Source organism: Danaus plexippus (genome assembly GCF_018135715.1).
Source record: "Danaus plexippus chromosome 13 unlocalized genomic scaffold, MEX_DaPlex mxdp_15, whole genome shotgun sequence".
NCBI classification, from domain to species: Eukaryota; Metazoa; Arthropoda; class Insecta; order Lepidoptera; family Nymphalidae; genus Danaus; species Danaus plexippus.
In genome coordinates, this window is record NW_026869849.1 from 2,245,318 (window position 1) to 2,268,011 (window position 22,694).

Genomic DNA, 22,694 nt, shown 5'->3' on the forward strand with positions numbered 1-22,694 from the left:
CCTAAATATCTTTTACGACAGTGATCACGCTCGCTTTAAAATCATCATTTGTGTAGGTTTAAGAACTGAAGTAATCTAAGTTGCTTCGTCAGTTAGAATTTAAAATCCAACGCGATATTTTGCATTCATAAGAATTATTTCAAATCTATTGTAACTTAACAACACATCTCTATTGATATAATTTTCTTTACTTATCTATATAACGCATGTTTACCGAATTTATAATATTATTATAACTTTTTTCATAAATTTTTTTTGATATAAAAGTAGTCATAAAATTTAATACTGGGAAAAATATCCAGTTTCATTGCGTTAATGTTTATCATAAAATTTATATTCCATCAAGGATAAAAAAGTCAACAAACGAATAATTAGTTTTCGTTTGCCTTGTTAGTTGGCCACATTTGAAGGGTTTCTTTATATTCTTTATTAGATTCTAGCTATAAAAATATTGTTTATAATTGCCTATTAAAATTGCTTAGGTCTGTACAATATTCAATTGAAATACAACTATTAACTTTGACATCCTTTTATTTTCTTATTTTACTCCGCTCTGTAAACTACAGCTTCTTCATCCACATCAGAAGCATCACTCACTGTCGGAGCCTCTGTTGTTTCCCAATGTCGCATTATTAGGGAATGCCTGAAAAATTTTATTCATATAACATTTTCTATATATTTTTTTTATACCTTTAATATTACCTTATCGGACTGTCTTCCACTCGTATTCTGATATCTGGTGTTTGACTTTCTCTCTTAATATCTTCCTCTTCTATTGTGTTTGAAAAAAACTCATCTTCTGCCCTTTCTACACCGTAGTCGTCATTGCGGACAACATCATTATTTACATCTGATATAGTATTTGGAGGAGGATCGAATTTTCTCATTATGATTTCCGAAGAACCACTGTACATTACAGTTGTTGATATTAAATGAAACGGTATTATTGATATTCTTGAGGGTGCTGGTGATTTGTACGTTGTTGTCTATAGATCAATAAAAGTTATTTAAATTATAATAAAGCGAAGATCAAATAAGAAAAGAATAAATAAAATTTGTCGTATTCATTACATCAATAAAAATAATTTTAATATGAAACTCTGTCAAATTACCTTAGGTGATTCGGTGTCATGGATAAAATCAGTAACAGGTTTTTCTTGCGAGTATTTTGTGAGCTTTTCTGCATATTTCTTTGTATCCATATCCTTTATCAATTTTTCAGAAAGCGAATCATCTCCTAATGGGACCTCTTGTTGGTAATCCGAAAGGTTGAAAGGAAATACTGAAATAGAAAACAAATCTTATTGTCTTAATTGCAATAACTTTTTAAAATTAAAAATTTGATTATATTTGGTCTTGATGGTGAGGTATTTTGGCTGTCATGTCTAGTACAACATTATATTAAATTAAAACAGTCTGAAAGTTCGTGTTGAATAACGTTACACTAATTTTGTTTAAATTAGTGATCAATGTCATTTTTCTGTCATGTTGTTCTGATAAATTATATTTTTTTATTATTTGTTACATGGAGAACTCGTTCTTGGGTATGAGTGTTGATTTTTAACAAATATGTATATTATTTCGAAGTTAAACCCATCATATTGTTCTGTGGAACTTTGGGTTATCACATTGAAAAAAAATCTAAATCTATTTTCTGATTTTTCTCTTAACTTTATGGATTTTGACAAACATGCATATTCAGGATTCACGCAGATTGACCGGTAAGAATTAAAAAGAAAAGAGTAGTAGAGAAGGCTTCCGCCAATACGTTAAATGGTTGTCCTCGATTTTATTCAAGAGAATTAATGCAAAGTATGTAAATATATTTGTATATTTTTTTTGTATATGTGTTTCAAAAAATAGTCCGCCATGATCACTTACTATCATCAGCGTCACCAACTCTCCTCTTTGGGTGTGTAAAGTCAGGTCTATCGTAAAACTGCCCTCTTCTCATGTAGACCTTCACATCGGGTCCTGGGAAATAAAAAAAATTATTAATCACCACATATATTGTTGCACATAATTAATACGTACCTACATCGCTTTATTTAATATACTAAGTTTTCTAGGAGTGTTGATTTTAATCTTCAAAATTTATTAAATAAAGAATTGCTATTATAATAGGCTAAAAGGAAGGTTTTGATACTAAATAATATTTTTTTTTTTTTTTAATGTATTTGTTCATTCGCCTTTTTCGTAACAGTTGCAGTACTTAAATTTTATTTATGTAAGCTATGTACAGATTATTTGAATCGATAAATTGTTTTTAATTAAAGACTGAACAGTCAGACAGTGAACACACAAATATACATAGATATACACTTAAGGTGCACGCCCATAAGGTTTATAAACAATTTATTTAACTTCTTCCTTGCCATGGACATATTAAAAAAGAGATTAAAAAACAAATATTAATCTTAAAAATGTTTGAGATCCAAAAACATATCGTTGTCTTGAAGTCGTAGAATGTATTAATAGAAAATTTGTGAATGCCAACTTGTGAAAGTAATAAATTCTGCCAGGCTGTAATTATATCCGTAGGCTATGCCGGCCATCGTAGCAATAAAGAGCCCACAGCAGACTGCGGTCACGAGCCAGCATGAGAGAATTAACGTGAGACCCCTGGAAGAAAGGAGATGGAAAAATGAAGCTCTGAAATGAGAACCATCCTTTTTAATCTCTGCAAGAAGAATGGTTAAAAAACATAGTTACACAAAAAAAATAAACTATCATATTTGCTAGATCTACGTTATATATTTTACTAAAAGAAATGAAATTATTAATTAACATAGATTCAGACTTTTTGATCTTGACACAAATTAAATATTAACATGATTATAATAAAATAAACATACAAATTAAATTTCATATACCTTTGCAATATATCTAGAGTCCAAGAAAAACAGTTGCAAACGTAGCACATAACCTATCCTTTATAAATAGATTAGATGCAATTTCGCTTCAGGACACGTCGACTCATTTGGCTCCAGCTAGGACACAGACTATAAATAATCAAGGTTACCATTATATAAAAGCAATTGTGGAAAATTCCTCAACATGGATTGAAATGGAAGATATAGAAATGTCATCTACAGCAACGCAGTGCATCTAAAACAGAAATCTGAAAACATGATTTGTATTTCTCAATTCATCTTACGTCCCGCTCAATTTTATTTTTCTATAATATTTTATGTACTGACTACGTGAACGTTTTATTGTAGAATAGATTGTTATCGGTAGAATTGAAATAAAAGCTATTAGTCCAGACCAAAAGTTCTCCTGCGTCGCAGTCAGTAATTATTTTAAAGCACAGAATTGACACAGATTATGTTGTAAACGGTGAATCTAATGTGAATTTTGTGAATTTATCTATAGATGTAAATTAATAAGATTACCATCACATCGTAGAAACTGACAGAAAAATGCTTATTACAAAAATTGTAACAATTTCATTTAAAGATGTAAATAAACCTAGTTGTTTTTATTTTTTATAATCGACGCAAAAGAGGATGATGTTAGAAATTCAACGTCGATGCCTATGTGAATGTATGTATGTTTGAATGCGTATGCATATGCGTCTGCGAGTCGTACATCAGTATGTCCGTTTGTGGCTGGTCAGCACTCAAAAAGTTTGGACTGATGTCAATGCATTTTTATTTCTAAGCCTGTTTTCTCGAGTTGGTTCATAGCTATTTGGTTAATACAGTTGCAGGAGTATAAGAATAACAGATCTTATCCAGAAAGGTGGCCTGTACTTTTGGCGTATGACAATTTAATTACGTACCTCTCGCATGAGATCACATCGTTAAATGACGATTAATGCGGAGGGGTTTCGTCAATTTTAATAATATTTTTCGTTCTATTTTATTACAAGTGTTTTTAAAATCTAGAACATTTGGTAATTCAAGATTTGTGAAATGACTAACGAGAGTATGTTTTTTCTATAAAATACACGTTACCAAAGTAGTGAAAGCAATATCGAATATTAAAAATATGTCAATAAATAATAGTAGTAGGACGCAAAAGTTAGCTACGTCAAAATCATAATTCAATAGAATTTGGAGTAAAAATTAAAAACGGCTTTCGTGTAAAAATAACTACGAATTTTTATTATCATACGATTAATTTTATCAGTTTATTTTATTATAAGAGGGAAATGCGTTTTATAATGTATATAGTACATTAAATTGGTTCTTCCTTAAATATTAATGAATTATTTGATTATTAAACTTATTTAATTATACTCAGAATATTTTTAAAAGATATTAAGTATAACAATCTTATTTACATCATTAAAAACAATGGATAATATAACTACGCTTTTTTGTTTATTTTTGTGTTCTTATATACAAAATAAAATATACATTTTATATTTCCATACGAAACAAAAAATCATTAATCAATAGATTGTTCTTATTAATTCATCTTAAAGTCTTTGAGCTTAAAATTCACAGTCAATTATTTTTTTATTTAAATTAATTTCAGTATTTTTTGTTACTACCAGCATATAAACTATGTACATATATTTTGCTTCATCAGAACAACAGGGCTACAGGATATAATCTGTTTTTTTAGAAGTAATTAAATTTTTAATTGATTTTTCGGAACACGTCGAGCTCATATTTGCAAATGAGTGTGACAGTCTAAAACTTAGTTTAAATTGTTTTATAATTACTTACACGTTATGGTTAAAAAAATATATAATTTTGCAGGTTTTCAAAATTTGATGTCGTAAAACCCTTTCAAAATTAATATAATGGCTGTCACTGTAATAATCACTGACTTATAATGAGGATTGGAATCTTTTAAACAAAAAAAAAAAAGAATTCAATTATTATCATCATTCAGGGTATTGCAGTGTGGGGAGCAAAAGGAGATGTTGGCAAAATCATAGCCAATAGCTTGGGAAAGGTACCAGATCATCGTTAGGGGCAGCGGTTTTAAAGGTACAAGTTGGAAAATCACCGAACTTAGAGAAGATAGCATCGTAAGAAGAACGCAACTACGAGTAATATTCTCATTGAATAAAAAGTTATTAATACTTAAAACGGTTAATATTGAAAACGGTATCAAAATATATATTTTTTATGAACTCTTATATATTCCAGTAATCTGTTACTATTTTGATATGTCAAGTTTATATAGTTAAAGTTAAACCGGTGATATGTGTTTTATTAAATCATCATTTCATTATAAACATTGTCTTCAATTTATAACTGAAAAAGGTTAAAACTCTTAGTATTTAAGTCGACGATCAAAACTTTTACTAAGGGTGCATGAAAGGGAATAAACTATACGAACATGGATGCTGTCACCAGATTTGTATGTAAGGAGAACAGAAATTAAATATTTTATACTCGTATGATAACGGAAAAGTGAACAATTCAAAACACATTTGTATTAACGAGCCATAAGGGAATACGGGGATTGTGTGAAAGTCCTGTCGTACTGTCGAAGATAATAAATCATGTTATATATTTCATGGACTCTAAAGCGTACCAAAATAAAATATATTTATATCAAACAGGATAACGTGAGTTTCCATTATAAAACGCTTCACACTTAATTATACCAGTATCTCAAAATAAGAAACATCTCTTGCTATGGGTGGTTGGCATCTATATATCTTAAAACTATTTACGTATTTCGTATCTTGTGTTACTTAAAAAATCGATATACTTTACGTAAAAATGGGTTAATCTAATTCGTAATTTATTTTATTGGAAATGACTTCATGTTATAATATATTGACAGGTATTAGTAGCTCAAGATTAGCATGCATATTAATGATCAGGTCAAAGGTGAAATTAAATTGCAAGTTAAAACGGTATAAATGTTGCTGTTGTTAATTTACATAGCGGTATTAATGCGATCAACATTATTATTGATTATTGTTTTGTAATAATACTTTCAACTAAATTACAAACGTCATTTTGATAGGAATCTTACGTAATCCTCATTTTTGAATTCACCGCTTTTTTCTTTGAATATTTTATAATTGTTTAGTTACAGTACAATAGATTCACGGATATCAATACCGTAACATTTTATACTTTGACTGGGAACTGAAGCACCTGTGACAATTTTTTTGTCAGAAACACCAGAATTAAACTCGTTTTGTAAGCGTAGTGTAAATATTTGCTGCGGTTTCCGACTCTTTTGAAGTCCGCAATAGAAAGTATTATACTGGCACTGTTTTCACTATTTATTCTGGAATATTTAAAGTGCTTCTTTTCCAGATATTTATAAAAGAAAATTGATCACTGGCTTATATTACGTTGAAAGAACATTTCCACTATAAAAGTTAAAATTTCCTTACATTTCTTTGCTACGCGTATATAATAAAATAAAACTCACCAACGCTATTAAATGACAGACGCTATGCAAAACATTTAACAAATAAACAAAACGGTTGGATAAAATTTAATTTACAAAAGTTTGTAAAATGACTTTTATTCTGACATAAGAGTGAAAGATGACAACGCAGCTTTTCAAGTGATTGTATAAGTGATGTATATAAAACCTACTTGTTTATCTCAAATATATATCTTTACGAAGAGATAAATACATTTTAAAGTACTTTGTAAACCTTACATGTATTATCTCATAGAGGATAGAGAAATAGCGTAGTTCAATCTTAGAGGACGATTTAACACGGATATATAAAACAGTCTTATATTTGGGGTCTTAATCATTAGCTGCATGCTTTTAAAGCTATAAATTAAAGTCTAGAACTCCTAAAGAATAGGTCTTAAAGATTTTAAGATAAACAGATTTTAATTTTTGTATATTTTATCAAAATCAATTCAGTATCTTTTATTATTGAATGACAAACACATACAAACTGACGCATTCACAAAACATGGCATGGTTTTAAATGAATATTATATTTTTATATCATAGCGTATTATTTAATACAATAATAATTATTCAACAAAGGTCGGAAAAAAATATTTCACTGTAGACAAATGTATTTAAATTGCAATCACGAACAAAGCTCAGCTGTAAAAAGTATGATTGAAACTCATTTAACTGCTAAATCTTTTTTTAATTCACAACTAACTGTCTACTCATCTGTAACATTTTAATTTAAAACCAAGAGATTTATGTTCCCTGATAGGACTCAAAGAGATATTTGAATTTCGAAGGGTCGATAGATCGCTTTCAATTGTGTTATACCTCCTTATAAGTAATCTGATTAATTTACAAATGATCCCAATTAATTTTTGAGGTCACGTCGCTTTAATGTAACGTAACTTATTTATAAGGCGGCGCTTTGAAAATTTCTTTCATTCCATTGCCATGCTGTTGAAAACTTTAACTAACACGTTTATAGAAAAGAAAATTACTTGGGAAAAGAAAAGACTTCACAAATTACTTATTATTTTTAATACAACGCTAAGCATTACAAAAGAAAAACGATTTTTTTATCAATTGTAGCTGATTGCAAATAGAGAATATTTAAAATTCATACTCAAAAACAAAGTAAAGATGTTAAAGCCACATCGCCCAGTTCACTGCCAAGAGTCTATGAAAATTGTGACCATTGTTATTAAAAATTTGTGAATTGTCACAATACAGTGAGCGTGTTTCAGTCTGTATTCGAGTTTCTTGGGAGTAGGACGTCCCGCCCGCCCTACGTTGGCGTTCTGAAATATTTTCACGTTTCCTAAAATATATATTGAGTGTTTACTTATATAGTGTTTGAAACTTTTCCGAGTGAAATTAAGAAGGTGGAAACGGAGATTAAATAAAGGTAAAACCTATACTAAGTTATGGATTTCAACTTGCAAACTTTTTCTGTTTTTTTTTTAAGATAGTGACAGATATAGACAAATTTAATTAACGATGACACAAAGGTCAATCAAAAACTTTTTTGTCGTTTGAAATTTATACATATAAAATTGAACGCAACATAAAAGGCTCCTGACTAAAATATTTAAGGGTTGTGTCAAGGGTTACAAAACTTTAGTTTGTATTTGTAAAACGTTAATAATTAGACGAGGTGAGCGTTTTTGGTATTTCTTAATAAAAAATTAACAACCATCATATTATGTCCTGTATAATTTATTGGGACATATTTTATACTGTTATAATAAAAAACAACTTTTAAATTGCAAAAAAATAATAACTATATATTTACAATGTAAAATTTAATTACATTATTTCTATAAAGTGATTTAAAATCCGTTTTCACATAAATCCTTGGATATTAATCCACATTATTCGTGTAACTAATAAATTCACTCATAACTTCATAATGAATTGACAGAATATAAAAAACATTGAAAAGTATATAAATAAAACAAAATAGTATCAGTAAGGAAGAGTTATTAATTATATACAGTATTTGAAAATTACCATAATATAATATTATATGAACAATGTTAGTAATAATAAATACTCCCTTTTTAAAGTATGAAGAAAGATAAATTTTACAAAATAAAAATTTCCGACGTAACTAAACAAACGTCTTTAAATTTATTTATACATTTTAATAAAAATAATTAGTTTTTAAAATAATATCTTATAAGGTATTACAACAAGCGCGCAATTTTTTTTATGTCATAACTTTGGTTAAAACATTTCTGTTTCCCATTATCCTTTATTATGATATTAATTAACAAAAAACTAAAGACATAGAGTTTACATAGAGTTCTGCGAGGCATTTTAAAATATTGTATGCACTGAAACATGAGGGTTCTCAGCCAGCGATAGACCGCTAGAGCTTTGGAGTGAAGAAAATTGAAATCTCTTGCACCGTGAGACATCGCTTTGTCTGATATTTTCACGCCTTAGATAAATCAAGCAACCTCGGAACGTCACACAACGATGAGGCAATTGTTTGAAACGATGTTGCTCCATGATTGTACTTTATTTTATTATTTCTGCTTTTCGATTATGTTTTGTTACGATTTAAAACTAAAATTAGATTCCAGTTTCAATTACTTTTTATATCGAGTAAAATTATTCATTAGTTGAGATTATTTTGCAGATTTTATTATAACTAAATATGTACACCTCATGTGCAAATGTTTTTTTTTTTGGTTTCTGTCATGTCATATTTATCACTGTTCTTCAGTAAGAAATTTTGCTCGTACGGCATTTTGTCATACAGGCTAAAGGTTTCTTTCTAATCAAAATTATCGTCAACAAACAGCCATTATTATTTTAGAATCTTTGCATATTACTAAATCTGTACCGATTTAGGGCGAAGGTTTTTTACATTGAAAATCATAAGAATATAATCGAATTTAACAACAATGTGCACAAAATTTTGGGCTTGTAACTTAAAAAGAGTTTGGCAGAATAAGCAATCACTTATTAACGTTCAGAAACCCATTAATCATTACTCGTCTGTACTGTCAACACTAAATTAATGTTTTATTTCATTACTTATTTGTATCATTCTACGTTTTTTTTTATCCTCTGTAATCTTTATCTGTTATGAGAAAAGATGTCATAAATTATTATTAAACTATAAGATTTAAAGATTTACTCGTTATGCTTCCGTAGCTAGAACAGAACATATTCATTTTGTTTTTGCGATGGTTATTTACTGATTCCTTGAATGTATAACAGCTTCATTTCAAATAACCTATAAAGAAAGACTAGTACGAAATCGTCAGATTTTGAATGAAAATCACTTGTAAACTTGTTGTTTCACTCATTGAGTTTTATATTTAAATCATGTTTTATTTATTTTTTAATATAATCCATAATAAACATTCACAGCAATATTAAAAAACTATGAACAATGCATCCTGTTTTTTTTTAAAGTTGAGGGATTATTTTTCTTCGTTCATACATATGTATATCATCTAGTAATTTGAAATAAATACTTTGTATATGTATTAAAATGATATAACAGTTTTGATGGTTACTATCGCTAGTCCACAATGAACATTTTGATATCTTTTTATGAGCCGTTACTCTGACAACAAAGCAACGAACCAAAGCTATTCGTATTACGTACAAATATTTTACACACAGAATACTTTTGCAAAGCTTTTCGGCACAATATTCGACTAATCCGTGACATTATTATTAAAAGAAAAATATTATTTTATTAATATAAAAGTATTATAGGATATATATATATTGTTAGAAAAAAAAATTATATCCACGGCAATAATTTTTTCAAATACTATATTCACTTTCAAAGAAATGTTTTCATCTATTAATAGACTGGCTGATTTTTATGGTTAAGATTATAACGATAATTATAGATACATAAATAACTTTCGATTAAATTTGATTATCAAAATATTTGATATCATGTCAGAGACTGTTCTGATGGATGTACAAATCTAGACTAGACTGGTGAGACTCACTAGGGATGGATGATTCCCAAATTGCAATAACATAAATCAGAGTTATAATATATTTTATTTTATTACTTAGTATATTAAAATTGACTCGTATATCAGGTCAACTTAGCCAAAAAATGTCAACGAAAATTTCGACGTCACTTAAGTCATTAGGTCGGACAGTTTTTTACTTTCAAAGTTTTTGTATATAGAAAATTCAGATAAAATCTCATAAACTAAAGTAAATAAAATTGTTAAGGTAAGCATGGGTAAATGAAATCTCATCTCATCTTCCGGAGACGACGCTTGCTGAACCGTAATCGGAACGACAGATAAAATGTAAAATCACAAAATAGCTAGCAAAGTCCAAAAAAAAAAAAAAAATATTTTATCTTATATATGTACTCAACAAAAATTCATTTATCAATATGATTAAAATTAATGGGTCAGAACAATCGGTACGTTTACCCCAAGTTTGCATTGTCACGCTGCGTACGTAAAAACAGTAATTCTTTAATAAATCCTTGCACAGTACACCTACATATTGCTATATTTGTACACAGTACCACTAGAGATGTGATACACTTCCTTAGTAGTGACGATGCCAACTTGTACTTAGCATCCAGTACAGGAAAGCCACTTAAATCTAAGTTTCTACTGATTTATATTAAATATATATAGAAAATAAATAAATGACATAACAAATGTAATAATAAAACAAAATTTGACAAGATAGTATGAGCAGTACGATATAAAAACGTGGAACGGTCAGTCTTAGTTTGACCATGAGAACGTAATAATGGTAGAGGTTAAGTGAAATACAAAGCTATGGGAACTCACATTAACTTTTAAGCGAATGGTACGAATGTATTTAATGAAAATTACATTTACTTGAACTGAACAATGTAAGACGTTGAGGATTTTATTTTATACTAGCTGTTGCCTGCGACTTCACCTGTCTATTAGACACGCTTTGAGGCTTGCGTTGTTATTATTACGAGGTTTCGCTCGATTTATCGAAGATCGCTATATCAGATCCCGACTTGGTGACAATGGAACAACCTTACGACAATTTAGTTGAATTAAGAGCTTCCTTCGTTTTGTAATCGGTTAAGAATATCTTAAATTACTCCTTATTTATTATATTTATTATATTTAATACCTGGCAGAGAAATTCTTGTCAACCTTGGTCCAGCCGCTTCAGAGGTTAGTCGGAACAAACAACCAGACAGAGATATTTTTTCTATAAAAGCAAAGACGATGTGGCATCGTATACACTCTGATAAGCTTTTAGCAAAAATCCGTTAATTTAAAATCGCAAACAGATATATAAATTTTATTTATTTAGATATATCAATCACGTTTTTGAATTACGATGAAAAAAAAATATATTTTAAATTTGTGTATCAAAAATATTGTCTTCATTTAAGCGGCACACGTAACGATTTCCATACACGTGATCATACTCACATGTCTGTTGAATATATTAAGACTTTTCTCAATAAAATGTTTGGTTTTTCATCGAATTGTAAAATATATTGTACGAATATCGATTTTAATGGGATCAATGTCTCAAGACACGGTATCATACGCTTGTAAAATGAGCTCAATTTAGTGTCATACTTGAACGAAGTGTTCACTGTCGTGCCTTAACCTAATTATTGGGCAAAAAATTTGTAAACAACATTCAAAATTATATTTTATATTGAGTTTCATGAAACAAGTACTTATTCCAGGCTTTCGTCGGGGATAGTGCAAATTCGTGTAACTAGCAGTGGATAATTAAAATTAAATACATATAGATATATTGACTGTGAAAAAATTACCTTAAAAGTCATTAAATTTAGAAAATATTTAAGATTTATTTATCGATAAATCTGCTTGTATTACAGATAATCGGAATTATCCAGTGCTATTTGACCTTTTTTTTTATCTGTCCTGACGCTTTTTTATCAGGTATTCTTAGGTGAAAATATCAAAGAGATGAAACATTTTTGTCACATATAATTTCCAATTTTATTAACCAATCTCAATATATTTTGTTAATTCTCGACTGTTTACCTTAAAAATAGTTTGACTATTCAATTTCGGAGCTATATTGAAAGTTATGAACACGGCATATCTTAATGATATCAACAAAAAAAAAATTTTATACTGTATTAATTGTTCCTAGCCTTATACAGTTTGAAACGACGAGTCAAAGAAAGGTAATATAAATTCAAAAAATTCCTAAACTTCAAACACATTATACTCGCATACATGTAATGTCATATTATATAGTGTATGTTTGTTTTTATATAGTGTATGTTTTTATTATTTCTCTTTTAAGATTAACATTAAAAAGGTCACGAGGATGTTCATTCCTCAATATGTTTAAATATAACTTAATTTCGTTAAACGTTTCCGTTTATGAAAAAAATAAAAGGACAGAATTAGTTACTTAAATAAGTATCTCAGTAGTCAATAAATCAGCGACGATAGTTTTATCGTCGACTGACAGGCTTAAGTGTACACAAAACGTTTTTGAATTAATAATACAAAGGGTACTTTGATATTTATAATTCCTTTGAATGGTTAACATTCAAGAGCTACATACATTACTTATTGAGGAACGAATGAATGAACTTTTAAAAATGTAGCCTTGAGGTTAAAACATACTATCTATTCTTGTAATATAATGAGTTTTAAGCTTATTTTTTATGGCTGTAAATGAGATAGTAATGGTATTAGTGACTATTTGATTGTGAAGGATGTAGGGTTATCAATTCAAGGCTAAGGCTTTAGGAAGATGATTTAAACTCTTTGATTTTGTAGAATTTTAATTAAAATGAACATTCTACGTTACTATAAAAGTTTTATTGTATCCAGACTTTAGGATTACAAAGTTTAAATGCGACATTGAGAACTCTTAAACGAAGTCATTAAAATATCTCGGTGTAAACTAAACTTCTGTTCAAATTTATGTTTGTTAAGATGGTAATCTCTTTAAAATTGCATAACTTGTGATGCCAGTGTAAATAAAAACAGCTAGCTATAATTCTTATTAAAATTCTATTTCAACTTTCACCAAAGCGGTTTATTGTAAATGACTGAAAAAAAAAATATGTTTTGCCATACATTATTCTTTTTTCGTTGAATTATCAACATGTGTTGATAATTAAAAAAATACAAGTAATTTTTTTTTATTCGATATTATTTAGATACGTTTTTGTTTGATAATTCTTAGACCATCCTTTTTTTATTGCTTACTGTAAAAACAAATGCGTCTGATGTAATAAAAATATTAATATTATAACGACAAAATTTAATGCTTCATAAAAACGAAATCAATATTATTTATTTGGTGTTTATTTCGGGTTTGTATATGAATAATTCTATAGTGTCGACCTTCAGACGATACTGATGTGTATCGTTTTATTATATCCTACATCCGTAAGTCGTTATTATAATAACATTTAAAACACCGTAATAATAAACGTACAGACAGACGTCTAGCCGTCCTCACCACCCCGGTTTCAGTTAAATTGGATTTTGATTGAACTGCAACTGTAACCGAATAAATTAATTTTAACAACATAAATGTTACTACTGTTATTTAAATTGAATTAAATTAAATTAGTTTATATGTTTACTGTTTGTTATGTAACTGCAGAGTTGTTTATATCCGGATGAAATTGCCTAAAAGCCTAATGAACTTCGTTATAAAATGTAGCCGTGGGATTGGCAGACTTATTGGATGATCCCTCGGCTAGAGCGAGTCATCGATTTATCTTATGCGACTGTTAATTCTCTGGAGTAAAAAATATCACGGCCTCATTAGCACGATTGATTCGAATGATTTAAAAATGATATATTCAAAAACGGAGGGGCAGACCAAAACAGAAACGTTTCATATGAACGTTGGTAAGACGAGGCGTTGCTGAAATCATAAAAAAATTTTACCAGGCTCCATAGTCAGGAACTTTGCAAATTGTTTACATACATGTACTTTTGAATATATTTTTTTTCTTTTCTATAACCACTTTGAGTATTTTCCACCAAATAATATGTAATGATCCGAACACTAAACACAAAAAAAACACCTTTAAAAGAAAGGAATTCATTTTATATTACAAGATTCTATTCGATATGACATTTACTGTTGAATGTTGGGAAAAATTTATATGAAATATGTAAAAACTGGACCACTAGGCATCGCTGAAATGGAGAGGAATCGGAACGGTTGTGTAATAATCGATAAGGCTGCAATTTTTCTATATTCAGTGCCCTATGGCGCGACCTACCATAACCTTGGAATGGACAGTGAGCAGTTGTTTAGTACGAGTATACTCATCAACTTTATACTTACAATTTCATAGTTTTCCATCCATACGTCGTATATAAGAACACATATAATGATTTTCGCATAAAAAACGCTCTTACTCTGTATTTAGGTAGATAATGCAAACTCGTAATACGGATACATATTAGGTAGAGCTTACGTGACCTCAAATAATTTTATTTTATTGATTTACAGTTCGAACGGCTCTTGATTTATATGCTATGATATTTATAAGCAAACTGGTTACACAGTTGTATAGATCTCAGTTAGAAATCAAGATAAAAAATTAAATGGGACAAGAGGAGGTCGGCTCCAGTCAGGAGTAAGTCCGGTCTTTGCCAGGACCGGACAATCGCTGGTGTGCCCTGTTGCTGACAGATCCGGGGTGCACCAACATAGCGGCTATGGCTTTCGCAGTGGTTTTAGGTCGGCTCCAGTCAAAGGACTTTTGAATATACGGACTACACTATTGTTCATTAGTGTAATTTTATTACATTGTAGTCGTTATCGTTTCATAAAAATATATAAAGACGTTATCCTTTAAGTTCTTCTTCATTATAAAATTACTTGCGAATTTTCAATATGTTATTTATAGCTTTTGGACTGTTTCACAACAACATTTTCAAACCAAAAAAGGTTTCATCAAAATTTTATAAACTTTCTGCCGGCCAAAAAATATTCTTCTTTTCTTATTTATAGTTAGGACTAGTTGGGAAACTAGCTGTAAATTATCATTATAGAAATAGTATTAAGTGTTCATTATATTAAAGTTGACCTTAAAATTATTGAAGCTACGAGTTCTCATGCATACAATTCATTTTAAACCTAATTTCCGTGTTGGCAGGAAATAAAGCTTGCGGAACATCTAACTTGCCAATGGCGTACATACATTATAGAGAACCGAATTCCGTTGCGCGTTTCGATGTTTAAAATATAATCAATAATTGAATGCATATGCGTGCTAATAACCATTTATAACACAATGTCCTTAGCAGCTGTAAGGTGTGTGGTAAGTCATTGGTCAGAATTAATAGTTAATCGGAATCACAAGACTACTTCGCTTGATTAGAAACATCTGATTTATATCTGGAATTTATGCGATTGAATAGACTCATGTTTGTTTTTCTTCTATATGTTCATTTTTTACTGTAACTTGCAACAGCTTGTCCTTTTGGCGTGAGTGTAATGCAATGTGTATGTATAAAATTAGTCTTATTTATTCCGTTACATCACCGAATTCATAATATCTTTTTTGTCGAGTAACAGCGAACCGCTGTTCTGACAAACGTTCAGCTCTATGGTAAAATAAAAATTTAAACGATACGCTCTTTAAATAAATATGTATTCAACCTCCGTACCACCGACATATCGACGAGGGAACAAGTTTTATATGGCATTGTAAACATTGAGGTATTGCAATAGTATAAAACAAAGTCGATTTGAATTTATATTGTTTGTCTAAAGTCATTGAAAGTTACAAAATATCTTAGTTCAATGATTTAAAAAATGAATCAATGACATAATCTACATTTATATTTCTTTTTTGTTTATATCTAGCAAGGTGACATCTGAAGAGAGCACTTCCCTATGATAAGGCCGCCTTTTGACACAAATATTATGTCTGAAACTTGTCGCTTACCGCAGTTTTATATAAAAAACCGAGGCTACATACAAGTTATGTATGTTGATTACATGTGATTGTTCAGTTACATAACCATAAAGTGAAAGAGTTATAACCTCATTAATTATCTATACTTATATCGATACCTGAATTCGTTTTAACTAATTATAGGAGAGCCGATAATCGAAACAAAATACTTGAGCTTAGAGAAAGTTAATTGATATTAGTTGTGTTAGAAATATATTTCGTTTTAGGGGTTCCGTGGTAGTTGGTGTATAACAACCTCGAAATAGGAGTTAGCTATTCATCCCATAGTGGGTCGACGCCCGCGACTTACGTAACCCTGGACATAAAGAAAGGTTTTTATTAGCACGAGGAAATGGGAACATAATTAAATGTTTTTAACGAATAAAGTTTAAAGAATTTTTAATTGCCAACTACTTTTATTGGATGGATGGAAAATAAATAACTTATAATTAAGAATAAATTACAAAGACTTAGTTACGGTTCTCTTTAGGTTCGATGTTATGTAAGTATTTTTTATATAAAATATTTTATAACTTACCTTCGCAGTATAATCTTTTAAAATGAGAAATGAACACGAATAGTTATTTTTAAATATTTATATTAATACATAAATAATGGTGTCTAAAAAGGACCTACTCGTTGCAGCTTTTCCGAGGTTATGTGTCGTGTATATAAAGCAAATGTTTCAAGATGTAATGTTAAGGGCAAGATTATAAGAAGCCGCTTGCTTAGGTCACGTAAGCTTAATTCCAATGACCGGCATGCAAAAGTTCTGAAACGATGTCACGCTACCAGTTAATACGAAGAAATCTTTGGAGGCGGTAAATCTCGGCTTTGCAACTTTAGACTGACGAGGTTTTATGTAACCGAAGTTAACTAAAATGTTCCGTTTCCTTGTATTGTGTACATATATTTTGTATCAGAATGATGTTATAAATACGATGTATGTAGAGATTGTATAAATTTTATCCTTTATAACAAAGGAAAGGTTTTTCTCTGGAAATATTACATTTATTTCAGAATAACATCAAAAATGAAGGCATATTATTAATATATTGCATGACTTAAACTTAATTAGGATGTACAAACGAAGACACTTTATAACAAACGTAAGTCGTAATTTAAAATTGAATAGTTTTTTTTTAACTAAAATTTTGTTATTCCACGTCGCAACCTTGCTTATTGATTCTTGAAAGTATAGATTATTTCTGGAAGGTGAAGTGAAAGAAGGGCTGAATAAAATATGGAAGGTACTCGTACATTCGAACTGAATGTAAATAGCCGTGTATTTTCATTTTATGGTAGTGTTTTTCATTTGTTTTATAAATAGTGTATCAGTGTTTTGTACGGAAATTAAAATGTACGTAATAATACATCCTACCTTCCGTAACACTAACAAAGTTTTGTCTGTTAGTCTTTACAGAATTTAAACGAAAATTTAATCTAAAAACAAATAATATCACATAAAGAGATTATAATTCACTTGATTCTTTTCCAATCTTCATTAATTTTGTTTTTTTTTTTTATAATTTTATCTAGGGTAAAACCAAGTTGAATCTAAAAGGTAAACACTATTAAGAAAGTAAATAATTCTATTTAGATTTACTTCAAAGCAAACACTGTAGACGTTGCTGTTGGATATAATATTCCTGGCTTCAGTTTTATTTATTTGAGAAAACGCAGATCACTATTTATATTCAAATATTTACTTAGACTATACCTTCGCGGCTAGTTTGCTTGTTCCGCTTGTGACCATTCGACTTCATTTCAGTTATTTATTGTACAATAACTGTTACATTATTTCAGTTCGTTTCTTCCTAAAAATGTTTACTCACAAAATCACTTAGCTGGTTCTATTTTTATTGATTAACAAATATGTTATTATAGAATAATTTTATAATTGAAGAGAAACAGAATGAAACAACTAGTAGTGAAAACGGTAGTAATTATATTGGAACGGTTCCGTGTCAAATAAAATCAATCAAATTTAATTAGTTAATTACTACTAATAATATGTAGAATATTAAAAGGCATTTTTGTATTATTGATATAAAATTATTCGCAGTTAGTTGTCTGAATAACACTAAAATAATATAATACAATGTAAGGAAATACATTTGTATATATGCAGCCTAATATTATAATCAGACATATTTTAAATTTTGTATAAATACCAGTAGAATTAATATAATTTTACCTAATTTTAGGTTTGAGTTAAAATTAAAGGGCTCTTTATTTTAAAGCATGCTAACATATTTACTTTCGTGGTGGAATGAAGGTAAGGCCAACATTTCATGCATGAGGGCGTGGCCTTGAAACCAGGCAAGTCCTAATGTGATTTTTTCCGAGTTATATGTACTTTGTAAGAGTTTTTAGACGCCACTAACAGACGGTGAAGGAGAACCTCGTGAGGGAACCTGGACTTATAATTTCAAATTATAAGTTTGAAATCGCCAATATTAATTAATGCTCGAAGCTTCTCCATGCGAGAAGAAGCCTTTGCTCAACAGTAGCCTGATCATGTAGATACTTACATAAGTAACATATGTTACTCAAACCTTCTTCCCTGAACTTGTAATAAATATTTCTGTAGATATTTGCATTGTTACAGAAAACTTGGATCATAAACCAAGATCTTCATGCCGTGGTTTATTGCTTCCTGTAGTGTATGCCGAAACTTAACATTTTCACAATTTTATGTAACCTTGAAGGAAAGACGATCTAATTATACATAAAATTTTATGACCATCGACAATACTATTTCAGTTCTGATCAATAACTACTCTAACAAAATGGAAGAATACTACTTTCTGTGTTTGAAACGTAGTAACTCACATTCTATCAATAGAATATCGATCATATATTTAATGACTGAAGCGAGTATTAAGATTATTTTTTTAATTAAACGTTTAAATTGAGAATTTTATAATATTATAAGTAGATAAGACTTGATATTGCAAGGGATTAGTGTGTTATCTTTAGATTGGATCATCTTTTGCCATCAGTTATCTTTTATCTCGGCTATTTAATATCAATTTATAAACTATGATAATTGTTATAAAAACATATATAAACAATATGGCTTTTTAATATTATAGATAAACAGAGAATATCCTTCTGTATTTCGCTAAATAATTTGACATAAAGTTAGAAGAAGCCGTCAAATTAAAACATTGACATTTCGATGTGACATTACATTGACATTAATATATTTCCTGACAAGCAATTATAAAGTTGATAATATTCAGCAAATTTATTGTGAAAGTATGTGAATAATTATATATATATATATATATGTATTTAAAGTCGAATAAACTTAGACTCATAAAAATAACATTATTTTGTTACTTAAGGCTATTGAAAAGGTTCGAGAAATGTACAGAAACTTGAACATATACATGAATTAGGGGAGAAAAAACTTTGAAAGAATAATGACAATACAAACGTATGGTTCTGCTGTTTTATAAGAAAAAAAATAAAGATAGATATTATGTTAACATTATTATAAAAATATTATATAAGAATGAAAAAAAAACATTATAATTTATCATTTTTTATACAGACGTTTACGACGGTTTTTCTTTAACGAATAGTTGTTTTTTATCAAATCACATGTGTTCTTATGCTGTGATGAAAACTGTGATTAGGAATACTTATAAATATAAATATATTAAAAATGTTTATTTATTGAAAATTATCTTTAGAACATGGAGGATGTATTAAAAAGATGTCAATTAATTTATGTGTAAGGCTTTTGTTAATATACTTGTGATTAATATTTTTTTTTGCCGCAATTTTTTTCTTATATTATGTTCTGTTTAAGGATGAAATAACTTTTACATCATGTCATACTCAATCTAAAATTCAGTTTATATCAGATATTCACTTGCAATATTTTGTAAATCTCTATTAACATTACGGGAGTGACAATTTTTTCATTATACACCAATAATTTTTAAGTTACTTATTGAAATTAATTTCGTATACAGCCAAAAAGGTATTGATAATTCAGGTCTCTTAAATTAAATAAGAGCTTAATGTAAAAATAAATTATTTTCGCTACACAAAATCTCTTTTCAGGACAGATATAAATGATCCACATTGTTTCCAGAACTGTATTTTAAGCGCGCGGTATTGTTCCTTAAATAGTTTCATCCATTTATAAAACTTTTATTCTGACAATTCTTCTTCTTAATTTCAGAAAAATGTCGACATGATAAGTCAGTTAAAATATTTGATTTAATTGGCAGTGAGACGTACCTCTAATTGTAAGATGTACGTCGATTTATAAAGCGATATTTTGTTAACATTATTTCAGTGTGTTTCCAATGTAAAATAGTTTTATGTAGATACACACAATCCCATAGCAACCTACGAGCAACTAAAGCCCAGTCTTCATTAGGGCAAAAAACTTTAAATTACTCAGAACCGTCTCCTGTGCAGTCAATTTGTTAATTATTTACTTTTCTTACAAATTCAACGACTAATTAAAAGGGGCGGGAAGTTTTAATGAAGTGCAATTTAGTGACATTTAAATCCCTTGGAGTATTTTAGCTTGTAAAAATTTGGTATCAATTTATTGTTAAGCGAAAGCTATTTTTTATAAAGTAACTTAAATGTAGGTATCCCGAAGTTCTTTTGACTTGTAAATAGATGTGGTGCCTTGAATACAGATTGGTATAAAGGAGCGTTGACCTGACTGGAGGGGTGGATATTTTGTTATGAATAATTTTGTAAAGAGTAAAAATATGCTGGTAATGTATAATGTAAGGAGATTTTAAAAATCCTTTTCGAGAATAAAATGAAAATTGATAAAAAATTAAGTAATTTTCCAACCAATACGAAGTTCTCGATTTGTTGTTTAGTAAATAATGATAATGATATAAATGCATTTAGATAAATATTGAGACTGTTATAATTAAGAGAATTATATTTTTTTCTTGTATATATGTAACATCATCATCGTCGCAAGAGTCTTTGCAGACTGGTCGTGGTCATCACGTATCAGTGATCCGTATACATGATGACTATCTTGGAAAGATAGTTGCAGTGGTTTCTCCTTGCCTTCTGTACCAGTACTTTTTGGGGCTATTTAGACCCCAAGGCTTGCTGTAGCCTCTTCCAGTCAGTTTCCCGGCTGGGAATGTGGTTATCCCTCTACTGCTCGGTGACACCGTCTGTCAGTGTTGTCTAAATACTCTTACGTATGAGAGGCGGGCCTTTTAACGTCCAGGCCACCACGACTTCACAATATGTGTAACACAAATAATAAAAAACGTCAATAATCTGAAATTACTACAAAAATTAAAACGTCGTATGTAATGAACTACAAATTTATGAACAAATAATTATTTTTGAGGAACTAAGAAGCTGGTTATTTTTAATTGTATATATCATTTGATGTAATAAATAATATTTAAATTGACAAAATAATATGTATATATATCGACTATCCTGCGTTCATAAAAAAATACTCTTATTAAAGTTTCACGTTAAAATATTCAAAGAATTTATTACATATGATGTTTCATAATAAAAAAAATTGAGTCATATTTAACGTTCGTTAATATTTTTACCTTAACCTAAATTCTTATTTATCGGACATTTATTGAAACTAACGAAAATAACTGGCGTCACGACTGTCGACACTGGACACTAATAACGTTGAAACTGCTTTCGATATGTGAAACAGTGACGTGGCTATTAATTCTCATGTCTAGGACAATAATTACATAATAATTTAATTGATATTATTAATTTATATGAAAAAATGTGTTACCTTCATACACACTAGAGTAAATCCTCGACAATTTCGTATATAAAATGCCATCGTAACGTAAGTTAAAATTTTATTGATTACTATATTTACATATATATTATGGAACACTTATTTTGTTATATTAATATAGAAGGGTTCGAAATGTAATAACAAATATTTGCGTAACTTAAACAAAAGTGTTAAGGTATAAATATTTAAGTGTTAAGGTTAAGATATTTCATAGCGAGATATAAGTTTTTATTGCTACGTCCCTGCCAAGCCACGAGATAAAACACGGTCCGTAAAACATCACGCAGGTTTAATAATATGCAAAAAAAAAAGAAAAAAAATATAAGAAAATACAAGAAAAAGTCGTCATAAATTTGATTTAATTCTAATGTCGTTACGTGAAAGAAAATTGTCTGTCTGTGATTTTAAAATAACCGCTTCATATAAAAATCATGTGATATCGACATGTGTATATGCTATTTTGATGAAAATGATACATTAAAGTTATTTTCCAAGCGGTTTGGATAAATGTTACTACAATTTTAACAACCTTAATATATTGAATTATCTTTTACACCTCTCACTTTTACTCATATTCAACATATTAAATAATTCTGATTGGTAGTTTAAAATTAAACTTACATACTA

The 22,694-nt window shown here is 29.1% G+C and overlaps 2 protein-coding genes across 3 annotated transcripts in view; one reads left to right on the forward strand and one right to left on the reverse strand.

Moving 5' to 3' along the window:
* Positions 1-513: 513 nt before the first annotated feature.
* LOC116770434 (uncharacterized) lies at positions 514-6,443 on the reverse strand. Of its 2 annotated transcripts, none has more exons than XM_032661905.2 (7): positions 6,358-6,443; positions 2,874-3,002; positions 2,498-2,622; positions 1,882-1,974; positions 1,113-1,282; positions 703-986; positions 514-643 (listed from the first exon to the last, which is right to left on the reverse strand). In XM_032661905.2, the coding sequence occupies exons 2-7, from the start codon at positions 2,921-2,923 to the stop codon at positions 544-546; spliced, it is 822 nt and encodes a 273-aa protein (XP_032517796.2). In that variant the 5' UTR covers positions 2,924-3,002; positions 6,358-6,443; the 3' UTR covers positions 514-543. The 2 variants fall into 2 exon arrangements, with proteins under 2 accessions (XP_032517796.2, XP_032517797.2); XM_032661906.2 differs by having other exon boundaries at positions 2,874-2,990; positions 6,358-6,376.
* Positions 6,444-7,610: 1,167 nt separating this feature from the next.
* LOC116770050 (uncharacterized) overlaps positions 7,611-22,694 on the forward strand; it is a 56,236-nt gene continuing 41,152 nt past the window's right edge. Inside the window, exon 1 of the mRNA XM_061527765.1 lies at positions 7,611-7,756. The gene's annotated coding sequence lies outside the window, so the exon portion shown is untranslated. The remainder of the gene's footprint in view (positions 7,757-22,694) is intronic.

Bases quoted from the DNA above. Each gene is read 5' to 3' on its own strand.
- LOC116770434 (XM_032661905.2), bottom strand. From the start codon at position 2,923: ATGTGCTACGTTTGCAACTGTTTTTCTTGGACTCTAGATATATTGCAA. The intron at 1,975-2,497 runs GTTGGCATTCAC...TTTATTTCCCAG, and splicing joins AGAATTTATTACTTTCACAA to GACCCGATGTGAAGGTCTAC. The intron at 644-702 runs GTAATATTAAAG...AAAATTTTTCAG, and splicing joins GTGGAAGACAGTCCGATAAG to GCATTCCCTAATAATGCGAC.